The 17,543-nt window shown below is 36.2% G+C and overlaps 1 protein-coding gene across 6 annotated transcripts in view; it reads left to right on the top strand.

The window, feature by feature from the left end:
• The window catches only part of G2E3 (G2/M-phase specific E3 ubiquitin protein ligase), a 74,956-nt gene that overhangs the window by 50,304 nt on the left and 7,109 nt on the right, over positions 1-17,543 (top strand). For all 6 annotated transcript variants that reach the window (XM_042235290.2, XM_042235291.2, XM_012098753.5 and 3 more), the window contains 5 exons: positions 176-300; positions 628-757; positions 1,822-2,129; positions 3,973-4,154; positions 12,625-12,797. In XM_042235290.2, the coding sequence (XP_042091224.1) occupies positions 176-300; positions 628-757; positions 1,822-2,129; positions 3,973-4,154; positions 12,625-12,797 (918 nt within the window). The remainder of the gene's footprint in view (positions 1-175; positions 301-627; positions 758-1,821; positions 2,130-3,972; positions 4,155-12,624; positions 12,798-17,543) is intronic.

Here is a 17,543-nt window from a genome sequence, read left to right on the forward strand (position 1 = left end):
AGATTACAAATGTAATAAATAGGGAAAAAAAGCACTAGGAAAAAGTAATACAGTATCAAATCAGATAATTTTCCTTTCTTTGGTTGTGTGTGTGAGATGGGCAGTGAGGCATGTGGTGGTGCTGATGCTTAAGTTAATACTGAATGTAAATATCTGCTTCTCTTTATGTCCTCAGCAAATGGGAAATAAAGCGCTGTCAGTGTTGTGGTTCTAGCGGAACACATTTAGCCTGTTCCTCACTACAGTCATGGGAACAAAATTGGGAATGTTTGGAATGTAGAAGTATTCTCTACAGCGCAGGTAATATTCTGTAATTTTGAACGAAGATGTTTTCATTTAAATGAATATTAAAAAATTTCCACCTGTATTTCTGTTACACTGTGTGCATGTGTACTGTGTCGCTTCAGTTGCGTCCAACTCTGTGCAACCCTATGAACTACAGGCTCCTGCCGGGCTCCTCTGTCCATGGGATTCTCCAGGCCAAGAATACTGGTGTGGGTTGCCATACCCTCCTCCAGGGTCGAACCTGCGTCTCTTACATCTACCTGCACTGGCAGGTGTGTTCTTTACCACTAGCACCACCTAGGAAGCCGTCTGTTATGCTAACACTGGGTTTTAAATCTGTAGGCGAATTCGAGAAAGCCAAAAAACATGCATTACCCAACACTAATGTGGGAATAAATGATTGTTTATTGGAGGAGTCTTCACCTAAATTACCCAGACAGTCACCTGGAGACCAGCGTAAAGATGTGCTGAGGTATGTATTTGGAATTGGAAAAATATATATATAAAACCTTATTTTGAGAAAATTTTAACAGGGTATGGCTCTGTATACATTTAGAGTATTAGCTGATCTTACTGTAGTTTGAAAGAGTGCTTTTCAAACTGTAGTCCCCAACTTGATGTAGAAAAATGATCCATGGACATTGCCTCTAACAGGATTATTTTGAATTCATTAATTCTAATTACAGATGGAGAAACTGAGGCAGGGAACAATTGAGTTAGTCTATATAATTGTCTGCAAGTCTTGTTAAGACCCATTGCTCGGCCTCATGCTCAGAGGTTCCAATTCTGTTTATCTGCTGTGGGACCCAAGAATTTGCATTCCTAACTAGTTTCCAGATACTATACTTGTTATTTAGAGGGTTTACTATTTAGGGTTTATAAATGCTAATTAAAATATGTAATCTCTTAAAATTATAGGTCTGTTATGTAATAAGCAGAGATTAGTGTGCTCTACTTTTAAAGAAGCTAGTGAACATGAAGTAAGGTGCAGTTAAGCAAATATGGCCAGGAAGTAAGAGTTTGAACTCTTGGCTCTTATACCTGAATCTGCTGGGTTGATCAAATTTGGCATAATCATCTGTCACCATTCTTATAAATCATTTATAACATTAGATGCTTTTAATTTGGTAGAAGATTGGGCAGAAGGAATCAAGAATTTAGAACTAAGGTTATTGGTGTTTGCTTCCCATGGCAACCATTGCCTGCTTTTGGGTGGGAGTTTGAAAAGACCCTAATGCTGGGAAGATTGAGGGCAGAAGGAGAAGGGGACGACAGAGAATGAGATAGTTGGATGGCATCACTGACTCAATGGACATGGGTTTGGGTGGACTCTGGGAGTTGGTGATGGATAGGGAGGCCTGGCATGCTGCGATTCATGGGTCACAAAGAGTCGGACACGACTGAGCGACTGAACTGAGCTGGGGAAGAACTTCCTTTTAATCTTTTCTCTATTATTTTTTTATTGAATGTATAACTACTGTGTCATGTTAAGTACTTTAGAGTACTTACCTCTATATCTAAATTCATGTTTTATAGGCAAGGCAGCAAATTTAGAAGAGATATCTCGACTCTAATTATAGAGTTAGCATTCCAAGTTAAGAAAAAGCCTAAAAAAGTATTTATCAACAAAGCCAATATCTGGAATAGTGCCTTAGATGGATTCAGAAATAAAAACTTTAATCCTTCGTATACAATTGAAATAGTGTATGTTAATGAAAATGATCATTTTGGAAGAGAGCAGCCTGGATCAAAGCAAGAATTCCTAAGTCTCTTAATGCAGCAACTTGAGAACTCACCATTGTTTGAAGGGTCCTTGTCAAAGAACTTGTCTTTAAATTCTCAAGGTAATTATTTTTCTTTATATTATTGTATATACTGAATTTGGCATGTGTAAGGTTAGAATTGATACTCAGTACCTGTAGTCAAAATGTATAATCACTTTGTTAATAAAATAATGATAAATCACAGAGAAGGGGAAAAGTGATACTTCTAAAAATAATTTTTATAGTGAATATTTTTTATTTAAGAATATCCTATAGCAGTATCTTCCAGTGATTCCACAATTAAGTGTAATTTCTTAAAAATGTACTTTATATTTAAATTGATTTGAATAGAATGACCAAATGCAATGAATAATTTTTTGAGCTCTTTTTGTTTATATATTTGAAATTTGCAGTTTGCATGTTTCTTCACAACCTAGAATTTGTATAACATAATTTTGGGGTCAATGTATAACAGATTTTTAACATACTTTTGCTTTCAAGAATTTTTTTTTTTCAGAGTTATGTATATGATACTTTTCTGTCTTCTGGTGGAGAAATACTGTAATTAAAACAGGCATCTTGAAACACTGGTTAATTCTAGCATTCTCTTTTTAGGAACTTTTATAACCACTTTTGCTGTAATAGGAATTGGAGAGAGCGAGAAGACATTTCGTTCAGTTGACTTCCTTCTATATTTTCTTTAGAATTTCCTCACCGTTGCCTGAAATAATTGAGAAACTACCAAGGATCATTAGTACTCTGAACAGTACACACAGTTTAATTCTATACTCCCTTTATTTTAAAAAAAAAAAAGGTCAACAGTTTTGTTACAGTGGAGAGAGTACATGGAATTGAAGTCACAAAATCTGAATTCAGTTTGTACACTTCTACTTCAGTAGCTTCATATTCTTAGATTAATTGCTTAGCCTCTCTGTATCTCAGTTGCTTCATCTGTAATATGTGACTATTAATGTGTAGTACATAAGATCATTGTTAAGGGAATTTTATTACCATTTCAGGTATTGTTGCTGTTACTTATTAATAAATTACTTTGAACACTTTTTAGAAAAAAATAAAGGAAAATTTACTTGATATCTTTTTGACTTATGAAAGTAGCTAAAACATTTTAAATGAGACATTGAAAAATATTGAGAGCTATGATGATACCTGTCAATTAAGGTAGCATTACTGTTGAGTCGGACACGACTGAGCAACTAAACTGAACTAAACTGAATACTGTTGAGAGTAAATTTGTACTATTTTGTATATCAGCAATTTTAAAATTGTTCACATCCTTTGAACCACTAATATCATATGTAGGAATCTATCCTAATAATCAAAAGATATATAAATAAGAATGTGTAACACATGTTGACTATAACATTGTGTCTCATGTAGTTGAAAATGTCCTCAACTGGGGTAACAAGTAATAAGTGCATGGTTTACGTTGTAGCACATCAGTAAATCATTTTTAATGCATTCGTTAACTATAGATCTGAATAATATCAAATAATATTTTAAAAATTTGCAGTACAGTAAAGTGGAAGAAAACAGAAGTCAAATTATTTACGTATATATTTGTATATACATGAGACACAAATATACCGCAGTGTATGCACTGGTTATTACAGAGTGGTAGGATTATAAGTGATTTTATAAAAAGATTTTCTGTATTTACATCTTTTTTCTACAACAGGGTGTTACTTTGTATTCAGAAAAAAATTTTATAGAATTGAAAATTGTATATTTTAGTTGAAATCTATATAGTATACATTATTATAGTGTCTGAATTAGGTTATTTTTTGGCTGTCTAATGCTTGGATTTTTTAAATTTCTGATTTATTATGTATTTATTACTTATATATGATGGTTATCATTTATTAATAAAAGAAGTGTATTTGATATCTTTTATCTATATTTACAGCTCTGAAGGAGAACCTTTACTATGAAGCTGGCAAAATGATTGCCATTTCTTTGGTTCATGGTGGTCCTTCACCTGGTTTCTTTTCTCAGACCTTATTTAACTGCCTTGCTTATGGACCAGAAAATACCCAACCAATTTTAGACGATGTTTCAGACTTTGATGTGGCACAGATTATGATCAGGGTAAGAAATGTACCTGTTTGTTCAGATGTAGACTGTGTTCTAGTTATATGTTAGTTGCTTCATCATGTCTGACTCTTTGTGACCCATGGACTGCAGATCATTAGGCTCCTCTGTCCATGGAACTCTCCAGGCAAGAATATTGGAGTGAATAGCCATTCCCTTCTCCATGCGATCTTCCTGACCCAGGGATCGAACCCAGGTCTCCTGCATTATAGGCAGATTCTTTACTGTCTGAGCCACCAGGGAAGCCCATGTTCTAGATATATTTGAATATAAATGATGGATCTGCAATAGAATAATAAATATTCTTTGTGGGGTAGTACGTGAACCATGAACTTCCTGATGTTCAAGCTGGTTTTAGAAAAGGCAGAGGAACCAGAGATCAAATTGCCAACATCCGCTGGATCATGGAAAAAACAAGAGAGTTCCAGAAAAACATCTATTTCTGCTTTATTGACTATGCCAAAGCCTTTGACTGTGTGGATCACAATAAACTGTGGACAATTCTGAAAGAGATAGGAATACCAGACCACCTGACCTGCCTCTTGAGAAATCTGTATTGCAGGCCAGGAAGCAACAGTTAGAACTGGACATGGAACAACAGACTGGTTCCAAATAGGAAAAGGAATACGTCAAGGCTGTATACTGTCATCCTGCTTATTTAACTTCTATGCAAAGTACATCATGAGAAACGCTGGGCTGGAAGAAAGCTGGAATCAAGATTGCCGGGAGAAATATCAATAACCTCAGATATGCAGATGACACCACCCTTATGGCAGAAAGTGAAGAAGAACTAAAAAGCCTCTTGATGAAAGTGAAAGAGGAGAGTGAAAAAGTTGGCTTAAAGCTCAACATTTAGAAAATGAAGATCATGGCATCCAGTCCCATCACTCCATGGGAAATAGGGAAACAGTGGAAACAGTGTCAGACTTTATTTTTTTGGGCTCCAAAATCACTGCAGATGGTGACTGTAGCCATAAAATTAAAAGACGCTTACTCCTTGGAAGGAAAGTTTTGACCAACCTAGATAGCATATTCAAAAGCAGAGACATTACTTTGCCGACTAAGGTCCTTCTAGTCAAGGCTATGGTTTTTCTCGTGGTCATGTATGGATGTGAGAGTTGGACTACGAAGAAAGCTGAGCACCAAAGAATTGATGCTTTTGAACTGTGGAGTTGGAGAAGACTCTTGAGTGTCCTTGGACTGCAAGGAGATCCAACCAGTCCATTCTGAAGGAGATCAACCCTGGGATTTCTTTGGAAGGAATGATGCTAAAGCTGAAACTCCAGTACTTTGGCCACCTAATGCGAAGAGTTGGCTCATTGGAAAAGACTTTGATGCTGGGAGGGATTGGGGGCAGGAGAAGAAGGGGACGACAGAGGATGAGATGGCTGGATGGCATCACTGACTCGATGGACGCGAGTCTGAGTGAACTCCGGGAGTTGGTGATCGACAGGGAGGCCTGGTGTGCCGCGATTCATGGGGTCGCAAAGAGTCGGACACAACTGAGCGACTGAACTGAACTGAACTAAGGGGTGTGGATATTTTTGTTTACCAGCAAAGTTAACAATCACTTAACAGATAGATGTAAAGAACAAACAGCTAGAGATCAAAGTTCCATGCTTAATGTTGATAAAACCAGTTGGATAATGTGGCCTAGATCTGTGGTCAGAATGGCTTGTTATACTTCTCAGAACTAGATGGATTTATCTGCTCTGCCAGAGATGACATAAGTCAGGTTCCTTATTGCATGCTAAAGAGCAGGTGAAAGTGCTCCTTGTAGGCAGGTGGATCTAAAGAGAGGATGGTTACCAGCAGAAAATTTATATTTTCTTCCTACAGCAGGGAGATATGAGTGATAGGTGGAGTGAAAGACCAGGCTGACTTTCTTCTCTGTGAAAATAGTTGGAGAGACTCTATGTTCCTTCCTAAAAAGTGTTGCCATTTATTAAGCCCTGTACTACACGTGTTACCTGTACAAAATCAGTTTACTTACCGTAATACCCTGTGAGATAAGTATCTTTGTCCATGTGTTGTTGGTTTAGAAACTGAGACAATGAAATCCATTGAACTTTTCTTCCCTTAACCTGTCACCTACTAAAATAGGCAGGGATCTAAATCTCCACATATGAAGGCCTTTCTTTCCTAATTCCTTATCTCCTCTGATTTCTGCAATCACCATTGTATTTGAAATCCTTTCTGCTGTTTTCTTTAATATTCTGTTTCCTGGTACTTTTAACTACTATTGTCTTTTTAAATACTTCTTGCTACCCCTGAAACTTAGGTAATTTTAGGTAGTGTTGTCTTAACAGTCCTCCTTCTGTATAGTGAGAAGAAAGCATCTTCTCGTTCCTAACCTTCTGATGATTTCCAGGCCTGTATTTTTTGGCCCCCAATGTTTAGATCCAGGTAGGATCTGGGTCTTCTTACCAAATTGAGCCAACATGTTTAAGACAGAACTTTTTCCCAGAATTTGGGGGTTTTTGCCTGATTCTCATGTTCTTTTCAAGAGATTTTTTTATTTCCAAGTTATTCTGGAGACAGGGTTGTTATCACTCTTCCATACTCTGTTCATCAGTTTGTGTCAAGGCATCTGTCTCTTTTAAGAATGGCCTTTCCGAGCAGAAAAAGAAATAAAAGGAATCCAAATTGGAAAAGAAGAAGTAAAACTCTCACTGTTTGCAGATGACATGATCCTCTACATGGAAAACCCTAAAGACTCCACCAGAAAATTACTAGAGCTAATCAATGAATATAGTAAAGTTGCAGGATATAAAATCAACACACAGAAATCCCTTGCATTCCTATACACGAATAATGAGAAAGTAGAAAAGAAATTAAGGAAACAATTCCATTCACCATTGCAACGAAAAGAATAAAATACTTAGGAATATATCTACCTAAAGAAACTAAAGACCTGTATATAGAAAACTATAAAACACTGATGAAAGAAATCAAAGAGGACACTAATAGATGGAGAAATATACCATGTTCATGGATTGGAAGAATCAATATAGTGAAAATGAGTATACTACCCAAAGCAATTTACAAATTCAATGCAATCCCTATCAAGCTACCAGCCACATTTTTCACAGAACTAGAACAAATAATTTCAAGATTTGTATGAAAATACAAAAAACCTTGAATAGCCAAAGCAATCTTGAGAAAGAAGAATGGAACTGGAGGAATCAACTTGCCTGACTTCAGGCTCTACTACAAAGCCACAGTCATCAAGACAGTATGGTACTGGCACAAAGACAGACATATAGATCAATGGAACAAAATAGAAAGCCCAGAGATAAATCCACACACATATGGACACCTTATCTTTGACAAAGGAGGCAAGAATATACAATGGAGTAAAGACAATCTCTTTAACAAGTGGTGCTGGGAAAACTGGTCAACCACTTGTAAAAGAATGAAACTAGATCACTTTCTAACACCGCACACAAAAATAAACTCAAAATGGATTAAAGATCTAAATGTAAGATCAGAAACTATAAAACTCCTAGAGGAGAACATAGGCAAAACACTCTCAGACATAAATCACAGCAGGATCCTCTATGATCCACCTCCCAGAATTCTGGAAATAAAAGCAAAAATAAACAAATGGGATCTAATTAAAATTAAAAGCTTCTGCACAACAAAGGAAACTATAAGCAAGGTGAAAAGACAGCCTTCTGAATGGGAGAAAATAATAGCAAATGAAGCAACTGACAAACAACTAATCTCAAAAATATACAAGCAACTTATGCAGCTCAATTCCAGAAAAATAAACGACCCAATCAAAAAATGGGCCAAAGAACTAAATAGACATTTCTCCAAAGAAGACATACGGATGGCTAACAAAGACATGAAAAGATGCTCAACATCACTCATTATTAGAGAAATGCAAATCAAAACCACAATGAGGTACCACTTCACACCAGTCAGAATGGCTGCGATCCAAAAATCTGCAAGCAATAAATGCTGGAGAGGGTGTGGAGAAAAGGGAACCCTCCTACACTGTTGGTGGGAATGCAAACTAGTACAGCCACTATGGAGAACGGTGTGGAGATTCCTTAAAAATTGCAAATAGAACTACCTTATGACCCAGCAATCCCACTTCTGGGCATACACACCGAGGAAACCAGAATTGAAAGAGACACATGTACCCCAATGTTCATCGCAGCACTGTTTATAATAGCCAGGACATGGAAACAACCTAGATGTCCATCAGCAGATGAATGGATAAGAAAGCTGTGGTACATATACACAATGGAGTATTACTCAGCCGTTAAAAAGAATTCATTTGAATCAGTTCTGATGAGATGGATGAAACTGGAGCCGATTATACAGAGTGAAGTAAGCCAGAAAGAAAAACACCAATACAGTATACTAACACATATATATGTAATTTAGGAAGATGGCAATGACGACCCTGTATGCAAGACAGGGAAAGAGACACAGATGTGTATAACGGACTTTTGGACTCAGAGGGAGAGGGAGAGGGTGGGATGATTTGGGAGAATGACATTCTAACATGTATACTATCATGTGAATTGAATCGCCAGTCTATGTCTGATGCAGGATGCAGCATGCTTGGGGCTGGTGCATGGGGATGACCCAGAAAGTTGTTACGGGGAGGGAGGTGGGAGGGGGGGGTTCATGTTTGGGAAATGCATGTAAGAATTAAAGATTTTAAAATTTAAAAAATAAAAAACTAAAATAAAATTAAAAAAAAAGAATGGCCTTTCCTTCTTATTTCTAGTATGCTTAATATATGAAATTTATATCTGTGTTTAAACAGTTAAGATATTATTCTAATCTTCTTACGCCGGATGATTCTTTTACAAGTATAGGTTTGACCACATTGCCTTCTTCTTTAAGAATCCTGATGGATTCTCATTGCCTACTGAATGGAGTTTAAACTCTTCATTAGGGCCCTTAAGGTGTCTAGTTCTCCTCATGGCTTTATTTACTCTGGTTCTTTGCCAGTTTCTTCACTGATTTCAGTCAACAAATGCTGTGTATCCCGTACTTGTTTTAACACTGAGGATAAAGTAGTGAACTAAACAAAACCCCTGCCTCCTTAGAATTTACCTATGAGAAGAAAGACAAGATAATCAAATATGTTATATACTGTCGTGTAGTAAAATATATCATAATATAGAACAGAATAAGAAGAAGGATGTCTCTTCCAAGATAATGCTTGGGGTATAATAAGTTAAGATTAGGCTAAGCTTTTGTAACAAAGAGACCCAAAAGACAAAAGCTCAAAAAAAGGCAGATATTTAATTTTTTTCTAAAATCCAGATTTTAAGTAGGGGTTGGTAAATTATAGCTGTAGGCCAAGTGTTGCCTGCTGCCTTTTCAAAGTTTTATAGGAACACGACCAAACCCATTATGATGTGCCTGTGACTGATTTTACACTACAGTGGTGGGGTTGAATAGTTTGGGACAAGCACCATATGGCCCACAAAGCATAAAATGGTGTCTGGCCGGTACAGAAATGCCTCCTGTTTTAAAGGTACAATTGTGATTCACCAGGTCACCCAGAGAATTGAATTCCTTCCCCTCATGGTATTGGGCACAATAAAGGACAGAAACAGTATAGACCTAACAAAATAGAAGAGGTGACAAGAGTACACAAAACTATACAAAAAAGATCTTAATGACCCAGATAACCATGATGGTGTGGTCACTCACCTAGAGCCAGACATCCTGGAGTGCAAAGTCAAGTGGACCTTAGGAAAGATCACTATGAGCAAAGCTAGTGGAGGTGATGGAATTCCACTTGAGCTATTTCAAATTCTAAAAGATGATGCTTTGAAAGTGCTGCATTCAGTATGCTAGCAAATAGGGAAAACTCAACAGTGGCCACAGGACTGGGAAAGATCAGTTTTCATTCCAATCCTAGAGAAAGGCAATGCCAAAGAATGTTCAAACTCTGAACAATTGCACTCATTTCACATGCTAGCAAAGTAATGCTCAAAATTCCCAAGCTAGGCTTCAACAGTTCATGAACCAGGAACTTCCAGATGTTCAAGCTAGATTTAGAAAAGGCAGAGGATCGAGAGATCCAGCTGCCAGTATCTGCTGGATCATTGACAAAGCAAGAGAATTCCAGAAAAATATCTATTTCTGATTCATTGACTACGCTAAAGCTTTTGACTATTTGGATCACAACAAACTGCAAAATTCTTAAAGAAATGGGAATACCAGACCACCTTACTTGCCTCCTGAGAAATCTGTATGCAGGTCAAGAAGTAACAGTTAACACCACACATGGGACAACAGCCTGGTTCCAAACTGGGAAAAGAGTATGTCAGGGCTGTATATTGTTACCCTGCTTATTCAACTTTTGTGCAGAGTACATCATGTCATATGCTGGCTGGATGAAGCACAAGCTGGAACCACGATTGCCAGGGGAAATATCAATAACCTCAGATATGCAGATTACACCACCCTTGTGGCAGAAAGTGAAGAACAACCAAAGAGCCTGTTGAAGGTGAAAGAGGAGAGTGAAAAAGCTGGCTTAAAACTCAGCATTGAAAAAACAAAAATCATGGCATCCTGCCCCATCATTTCATGGCAAATTGATGGGGAAATAATGGATACAGTGAGCCTTTATTTTTCTTGGGCTCCAAAATCACTGCAGATGGTGACTGCAGCCATGAAATTAAAAGATGTTTGCTCTTTGGAAGAAAAGCTATGACCAGCATATGCTAGACAGCATATTCAAGAGCAGGGACGTTACTTTGCCAACAAAAGTCCGTCTAGTCAAAGCCATGGATTTTCCAGTAGTCATGTACAGACGTGAGAGTTGGACCTTAAAGAAGGCTGAGTGCCGAAGAATTGATGCTTTTGAACTGTGGTGTTGGAGAAGACTCTTGAGAGTTCCTTGGACTGCAAGGAGATCCAGCCAGTCCATCCTAAAGGAGACCAGTCCTGGGTATTCATTGGAAGGACTGATGCTGAAGCTGAAACTCCAGTACTTTGACTACCTGATGCAAAGAGCTAACTCATTAGAAAAGACCCCTATGCTGGGAAAGATTGAAGGCAGGAGGAGAAGGGGATGACAAGAATGAGATAGTTGGATGGCATCACCGACCCAATGGACATGAGTTTGAGCAAGCTTTGGGAGATGGTGAAGGACAGGGAAGTCTGGCGGTGACATGGAGTCACAGAGTCCGACACGACTGAGCGCCTGAACAGCTCTCATTGTATAATCATTTAGGATATTGTCTTCATAGCTGAAATATGCTCTTAAGGGAGAAAGTGAAAATAGAGTTCAGGGAAATTTAATACATATTCACTCATGTTCTATTGGACAGCTCTTAGTCACATAAGGCCACATCTAGCTGTAAGGAAAGTTTTGCCATATGTCCAGCTAAAACTCAGGGTGGTGGGTTAGCAGGATGAGATTAAAACATACCCGACTAGTAGAGTGTGGAAGTTTGCTCAGTCATGTCTGACTGTTTGTGACCCTATAGACTGTACAGTCCTTGGAATTCTCCAGGCCTTAATATTGGAGTGCATAGCCTTTCCCTTCTCCAGGAGATCTTCCCAACCCAGGGATCGAACCCAACCCACATTGCAGGCGGATTCTTTCCCAGCTGAGCCTCAAGGGAAGCCCATTAGAGCGTGAAGATAGTTTGAAAAGGGTAGTCGGGAAAAGCTTCTGAGATCACAGTTGAGATCCGAGATAAATGAGGGAATACCTGGGAGAAAAGTTTTTTTGGGAAAAAGAAATACCAAGGAGGTTTTGCATTCAAATGGGATTGACTGCCTACTATTTTTGTCTTTCTCTGTAACTTTGTTCAAGAGCTAACTACATGAAAGTGTCTGGCTCATAAATGGTCAAATATTTATGTATACTGTTGCCTCAAATATTCTATTGAGTCTGTTCATTTTTATTCAGATGAAATATTTGAAATTTATAAAAGTATATTCAAACTATACTTTCTCATTCATGAAATCTCTGCAGATCATCTTTCTTGCCTCTCTAGTCTGTGTAACTGTTCTATGTCAATTACTACCTTTTATGTAAATAGCTTCCTATATTAAAGTGGAATTTCGACTCAGGGAACTCAAACTGGGGCTCTATAATAACCTAGAGGGGTGGGGATGGGCTGAAGGTGGAATGAAGATTCAAGAGGGAGGGGACATATATACACCCGTGGTTAATTCATGTTGATGCATGACAGAGATCAAACCAATATTATAAACCAATCATCAACCAATTATAAATAAATAAATATATTTTTAACGTGGAATTATAAACTAGCTTTCTTGAGGCAGATATATACAGTGTTAAAGTGGATTATCAGACATTTATTCAAGGAAAATAATTATTGGTGTACTTTCACTTCACTCAGGTGTACTTTTGTATGAAGTGAGTATGAAGTAATGTGTCATTTGAAATATGAAATATGTAAATTTCTTTCACAAGTAAATGAGTATACTGGGTGTATTTTCTTCATTACAGGTAAATACTGCAGCAACTGTGGCTGACTTAAACTCTTTAGTACATGACTATTATAAGTACCTAGAGCTTATTGGATGTCTAAGAATTATAACATCAATAAGTGATAAATATATGTTGGCAAAAGACATACTTGTTTATCATGTAATTAAAAGAGTCCAAGCACCTTTTGAGAGGTAAGTTGTTCATTTGTAAAAGAATCTCTCAAATTATATGTTTAAAGTGGTTAATTGTCTTATATTGTGAGATTTATTTGATAAAATGTAAGTGCTATTTTAAAATAATGCTTTAAAACTCACCTCTTAAGAATGAATACTGCTCTTACCATTCTATGCAGAATTGCTTTAGTGTATCCTGCTTAGGTAGGATAAGTAATTATATCTCACTTATAATTTTTCTAAATCAAAATTATTTTATATCCTCACACTGTTATTTAATAGTGGGAAATCTAAAATATATGTGATAGTAGACAGAGTGGTACACCATGTAATCGCCATTCAGATCTAACAGTTATCAACCAACCTGTGGCCAGTCTCATTTATCTAACCTTCCTTTGTTATTGATTCTGGTTTTGTTTTCAAGGAGTCTTTTCAATTTCAGTATCGTTAATCTGTATACTTAATGTTTTACGAATTGTTGCTATTCTTAGCAAATTTCAGATTGTCTCATCTGAAATTGTGTTGTCTCTGTTTTGATTTTGACCTTTAATGGTCTTCCTGCTATGTGGGAAGTTTTCAGTTTCACTGAAACAAGGTGTTTCAGTCTCCTTTTGTACATTCTGGCCTAATGATCTTTGTTCCTTTGAATGGGAAATGGTATTTCAAATTCACAGTCTGGATGCTTAGGGATGCTTATTTTTGTCAGGTTGGTCATTATTTTTAGGCCTTTTCAGTGGGCTGAAAGAAGAAATATAAAGGTTTTCTGTTTTTAAGTTTTTAATATAAAATATATCATGAGCTATTTTAATATAAAATACATCATGTATTTTAATATAAAATACATCCAATAAGCTCTAATACTTCAAATTCACCACTGCAAGATTTGTAACTTTTTCTTTGTCCCATGTTGATAACCTTAGTTCTCAAAGACACTGGTGAATTAAAGTATGAAATAACTGCTTGATTTATTCCACATTTCATAAATATTAGTCGTCACAGAATAATAATACCGACATCATCATTAGTAACATATATTACTGAAATCAGGTTAGGGTTGGTTTTCATTTTGGTCTAAGACTTTGAATTCAAATTACTGTGTTTATAGTCATTTGACATATTTATTCTCTTTGTTGTTATACTGCTAACTGTATGCATTTTATTTTCATTTTATTTTTTCTTTTTACTGATTTTTATTAAAATTTTATTTTAAAATTATGTAAAGTCAAATCTGTAATGAAAGTATATTGAAAGATCTCAGCTCTTATACAAAATATATTCAGATAAGTTTAACTTTCATCCTAATCACATCTACCTTCCATCCTCATATGAAGTAATTATCACAGTGGCCTTTATTGTTTAGGCTTCCATTATTGTTTTTTAATGATAGCAGATAAATATATGAATATGTGTATGTATCCTCATTTCTTTTATTAAATAAATAGTAACATACCATCCGGTCCCATCACTTCATGGGAAATAGATGGGGAAACAGTGGAAACAGTGTCAGACTTTATTTTGGGGGGCTCCAAAATCACTGCAGATGGTGACTGTAGCCATAAAATTAAAAGACGCTTACTCTTTGGAAGAAAAGTTATGACCAACCTAGATAGCATATTCAAAAGCAGAGACATTACTTTGCCGACTAAGGTCCGTCTAGTCAAAGCTATGTGGTCATGTATGGATGTGAGAGTTGGACTGTGAAGAAGGCTGAGCGCCGAAGAATTGATGCTTTTGAACGGTGGTGTTGGAGAAGACTCTTGAGAGTCCCTTGGACTGCGAGGAGATCCAACCAGTCCATTCTGAAAGAGATCAGCCCTGGGATTTCTTTGGAAGGAATGATGCTAAAGCTGAAACTCCAGTACTTTGGCCACCTCATGCGAAGAGCTGACTCATTGGAAAAGACTCTGATGCTGGGAGGGATTGAGGACAGGAGGAGAAGGGGATGACAGAGAATGAGATGGCTGGATGGCATCACTGACTCAATGGACACGAGTCTGAGTGAACTCCGGGAGTTGGTAATGGACAGGGAGGCCTGGCTTGCTGTGATTCATGGGGTCTCAAAGAGTCGGACACGACTGAGCGACTGAACTGAACTGAACTCAACATACCATCCACCCTTTCTCCTGTTCATTTTTTACTTGACTGTTTATAGTCCTCATACTTTTTTTTGTAGCCGTTTAGAACATCAGCACTCTTCCAAATTCAACTGTGACATCATAAGCTTAAACAATTACAAAGGATATAATTTCTAATATATTTTCAATACTGTAATTTAAAATAACACTGTTACATAACTCTTTAAAATGCATCCAAGTGCCTTCTGACTATGACTCTTACACCTCAAAATTTTCTAAGTTAGAAATACTATTCATAATTATAATTAATAGAATAATCCAAATATACATTTTGATAGTTACTTTAAAACTTATTTGAAAGATATCTCTTAATGACATAGAAGTACAAAGTATTCTTTTACTAACAAGTAGTTCATGTACCTATGAATGGATTTTTTTCCTCATTGGTAAATCAGAATTCATAGCTGTTTGTTTGAGTTTTTTGTTTATTTTTATAGGGATGAGTAGTCTAGATGTCAGAAAGAGCTTTACTATCTATATGAGTGGTGTTTAAATTAAAACCTAATTTATAAATAGGAATTAGGCAGATCTAGATAAACAGGGCAAAAAGAAAAACACTGAACACTGATCCTTCTTTTTATGTAAAAGATTTAAAAAAATATTAGCAAAAAAATATTTTAAATATATCTGAGCTCATAAAGTGTCCTGTAGATGTCAGAAATAACAAGGAAATCCAAAGCTATAGTACCCTAGATGTCATAAGAAATCAGAGCCCTCAGTTTGCCCCAAACTTGGGTTTGGCATCCTGGATGGACCCCAATCTGATGTGGAGAGATTAACAAAGTAATTAGTCTTAAGATTCATAGTACTTACAGAGTGCCAGACAGAAGCGAATATATAAGTGTTTAGGGAAATTGCTATAGCTCAAGCTTAATGGGATTGGTAAAGTCACATCGCTAAAGAATAGGAGTTCTCAATAAGACAAAACACATAACCATTCAAAACAGGTATTGGAAATAGCATATCAAGGATTTAAATAACATGACAAACTAAATGAAACCAAAGAAAGTGTTTTTACAAATATCTAAAACAAAAACAGATCCAAAACATTAAATGTGAAATGAATCAGATAGTGTTTCTAAGTTGTAAAATGATCATAGACATCCAGTTCTAGATAATGTGAAATAGACACTCTTAGGGCTAGAAGAGAAGTGTGTGACAGAGGATAAGATGTTTGGGTAGCATCACTGACTCAGTGGACATTAAGCAAACTCGGAGAGGTAGTGAAGGACAGGGAAGCCTGGCGTGCTGCAATCCATAGTGTTTCTAAGAATCGGATATGACTTAGTGACTGAACAACAACAGCAGTTAAAAACCCTGAACTCTCTTTATAAAACAAACTTAAGAAGATTTTTGAAAGGTACAGAGATGAAAGCCAACCAGCTAAGGATCTCTGCAAAGACACAGCAAGAGAAGAAATCTATAGACACTTTTATCTGAAGGAAAATTAAAAGTATTTGTCACCAATGATCTACCCTGAAAGATTGTCTATGGGAATTTTTTTAACAGAAAATTATTAAAGACTGGATCTTGGAACATCAGGAAGGAAGAAAGAATAATGAAAGCATGCTTCCCTCTCTTGTGTTTGCTAAATTATGTTTGATAGTTGAGGTAAAAATCATAACATTTTCTAATGTGGTTCACAATGTATATAAAATATTTAGGAAATTATAAACAGCAAAAGGCAAAAGAGACATTGAAGGGAAGTAATGTTTCTATACTTACTGGCATCAGTAAATTATTACATTTTTTTAAAAAATCTATAAAAATAAGATATACTCAAAATGCTATATAGATAAAATGGAGTGCAAAAAAATATTCAAGTAACCCACAAGGCAAAGGAAACACAAAAATGATCGTGCAAGTGAAAAGTTGCTGACTGTTAAATGCTAGGCCATTTAAGACAAAACTGGTGATCTGGAAGAAAAAATAGGATTTTCTCATTAAAGATAGAAGAGAATTGAAACATAGAGGCAGGGCAATATCATAGAAAAGGCTGCTTAAGAAGTTCCACAGTTCACAGGGCTTAATATGCTGAAGTGCAGTGTACTTTGTGATGAAACTGAGCAAAAGCTGGCAAAGTTTTCTGAGCAGAAAGACATTGTAAAAAGGAGTGTCAATTATACTGGAAACCTTTTTTTCAGTGAAATCAACACTGAAAACTGATAACCCAAGATAATAACTTCACAGAGCTAGTTACATTATTATTCAAGAGAAAGAAGGAAATAAAGACATTTTGAGACATGTTTATTTCTTTCCTAAAGAGATTAATAAAATACATACTTAAGAAAGAAATTGAACCCAGAAAGAAAAAGATACAAGCAACAGCAGTAAGGCAAAAAAAGGAAAGAAAGAAAAGTATTAGCTATTAAAAAGGAAAAAAAAAAACCAAAAACTAAATTTTGGTAAGAAATGGTTAAAATGAAATACTAGTAAAAAGTTGATGTGTAAGAAGAAAAGGGTCATTGTATTGTTTTAAGAAACTTGTATTCTTGAGGTAGTAGTGGAGAAGCATTAATTACCTTTAGATTGTTAAACCAACTATGTATCTTTAAAGGGAAAATTCTAAAATATAGGAAGAGTATGTGACTTTCAGACCAGTTTGATAGGGGTGGGGGTAGCAAGAAAA

This window comes from Ovis aries, chromosome 18 (assembly GCF_016772045.2).
Source record: "Ovis aries strain OAR_USU_Benz2616 breed Rambouillet chromosome 18, ARS-UI_Ramb_v3.0, whole genome shotgun sequence".
NCBI classification, from domain to species: Eukaryota; Metazoa; Chordata; class Mammalia; order Artiodactyla; family Bovidae; genus Ovis; species Ovis aries.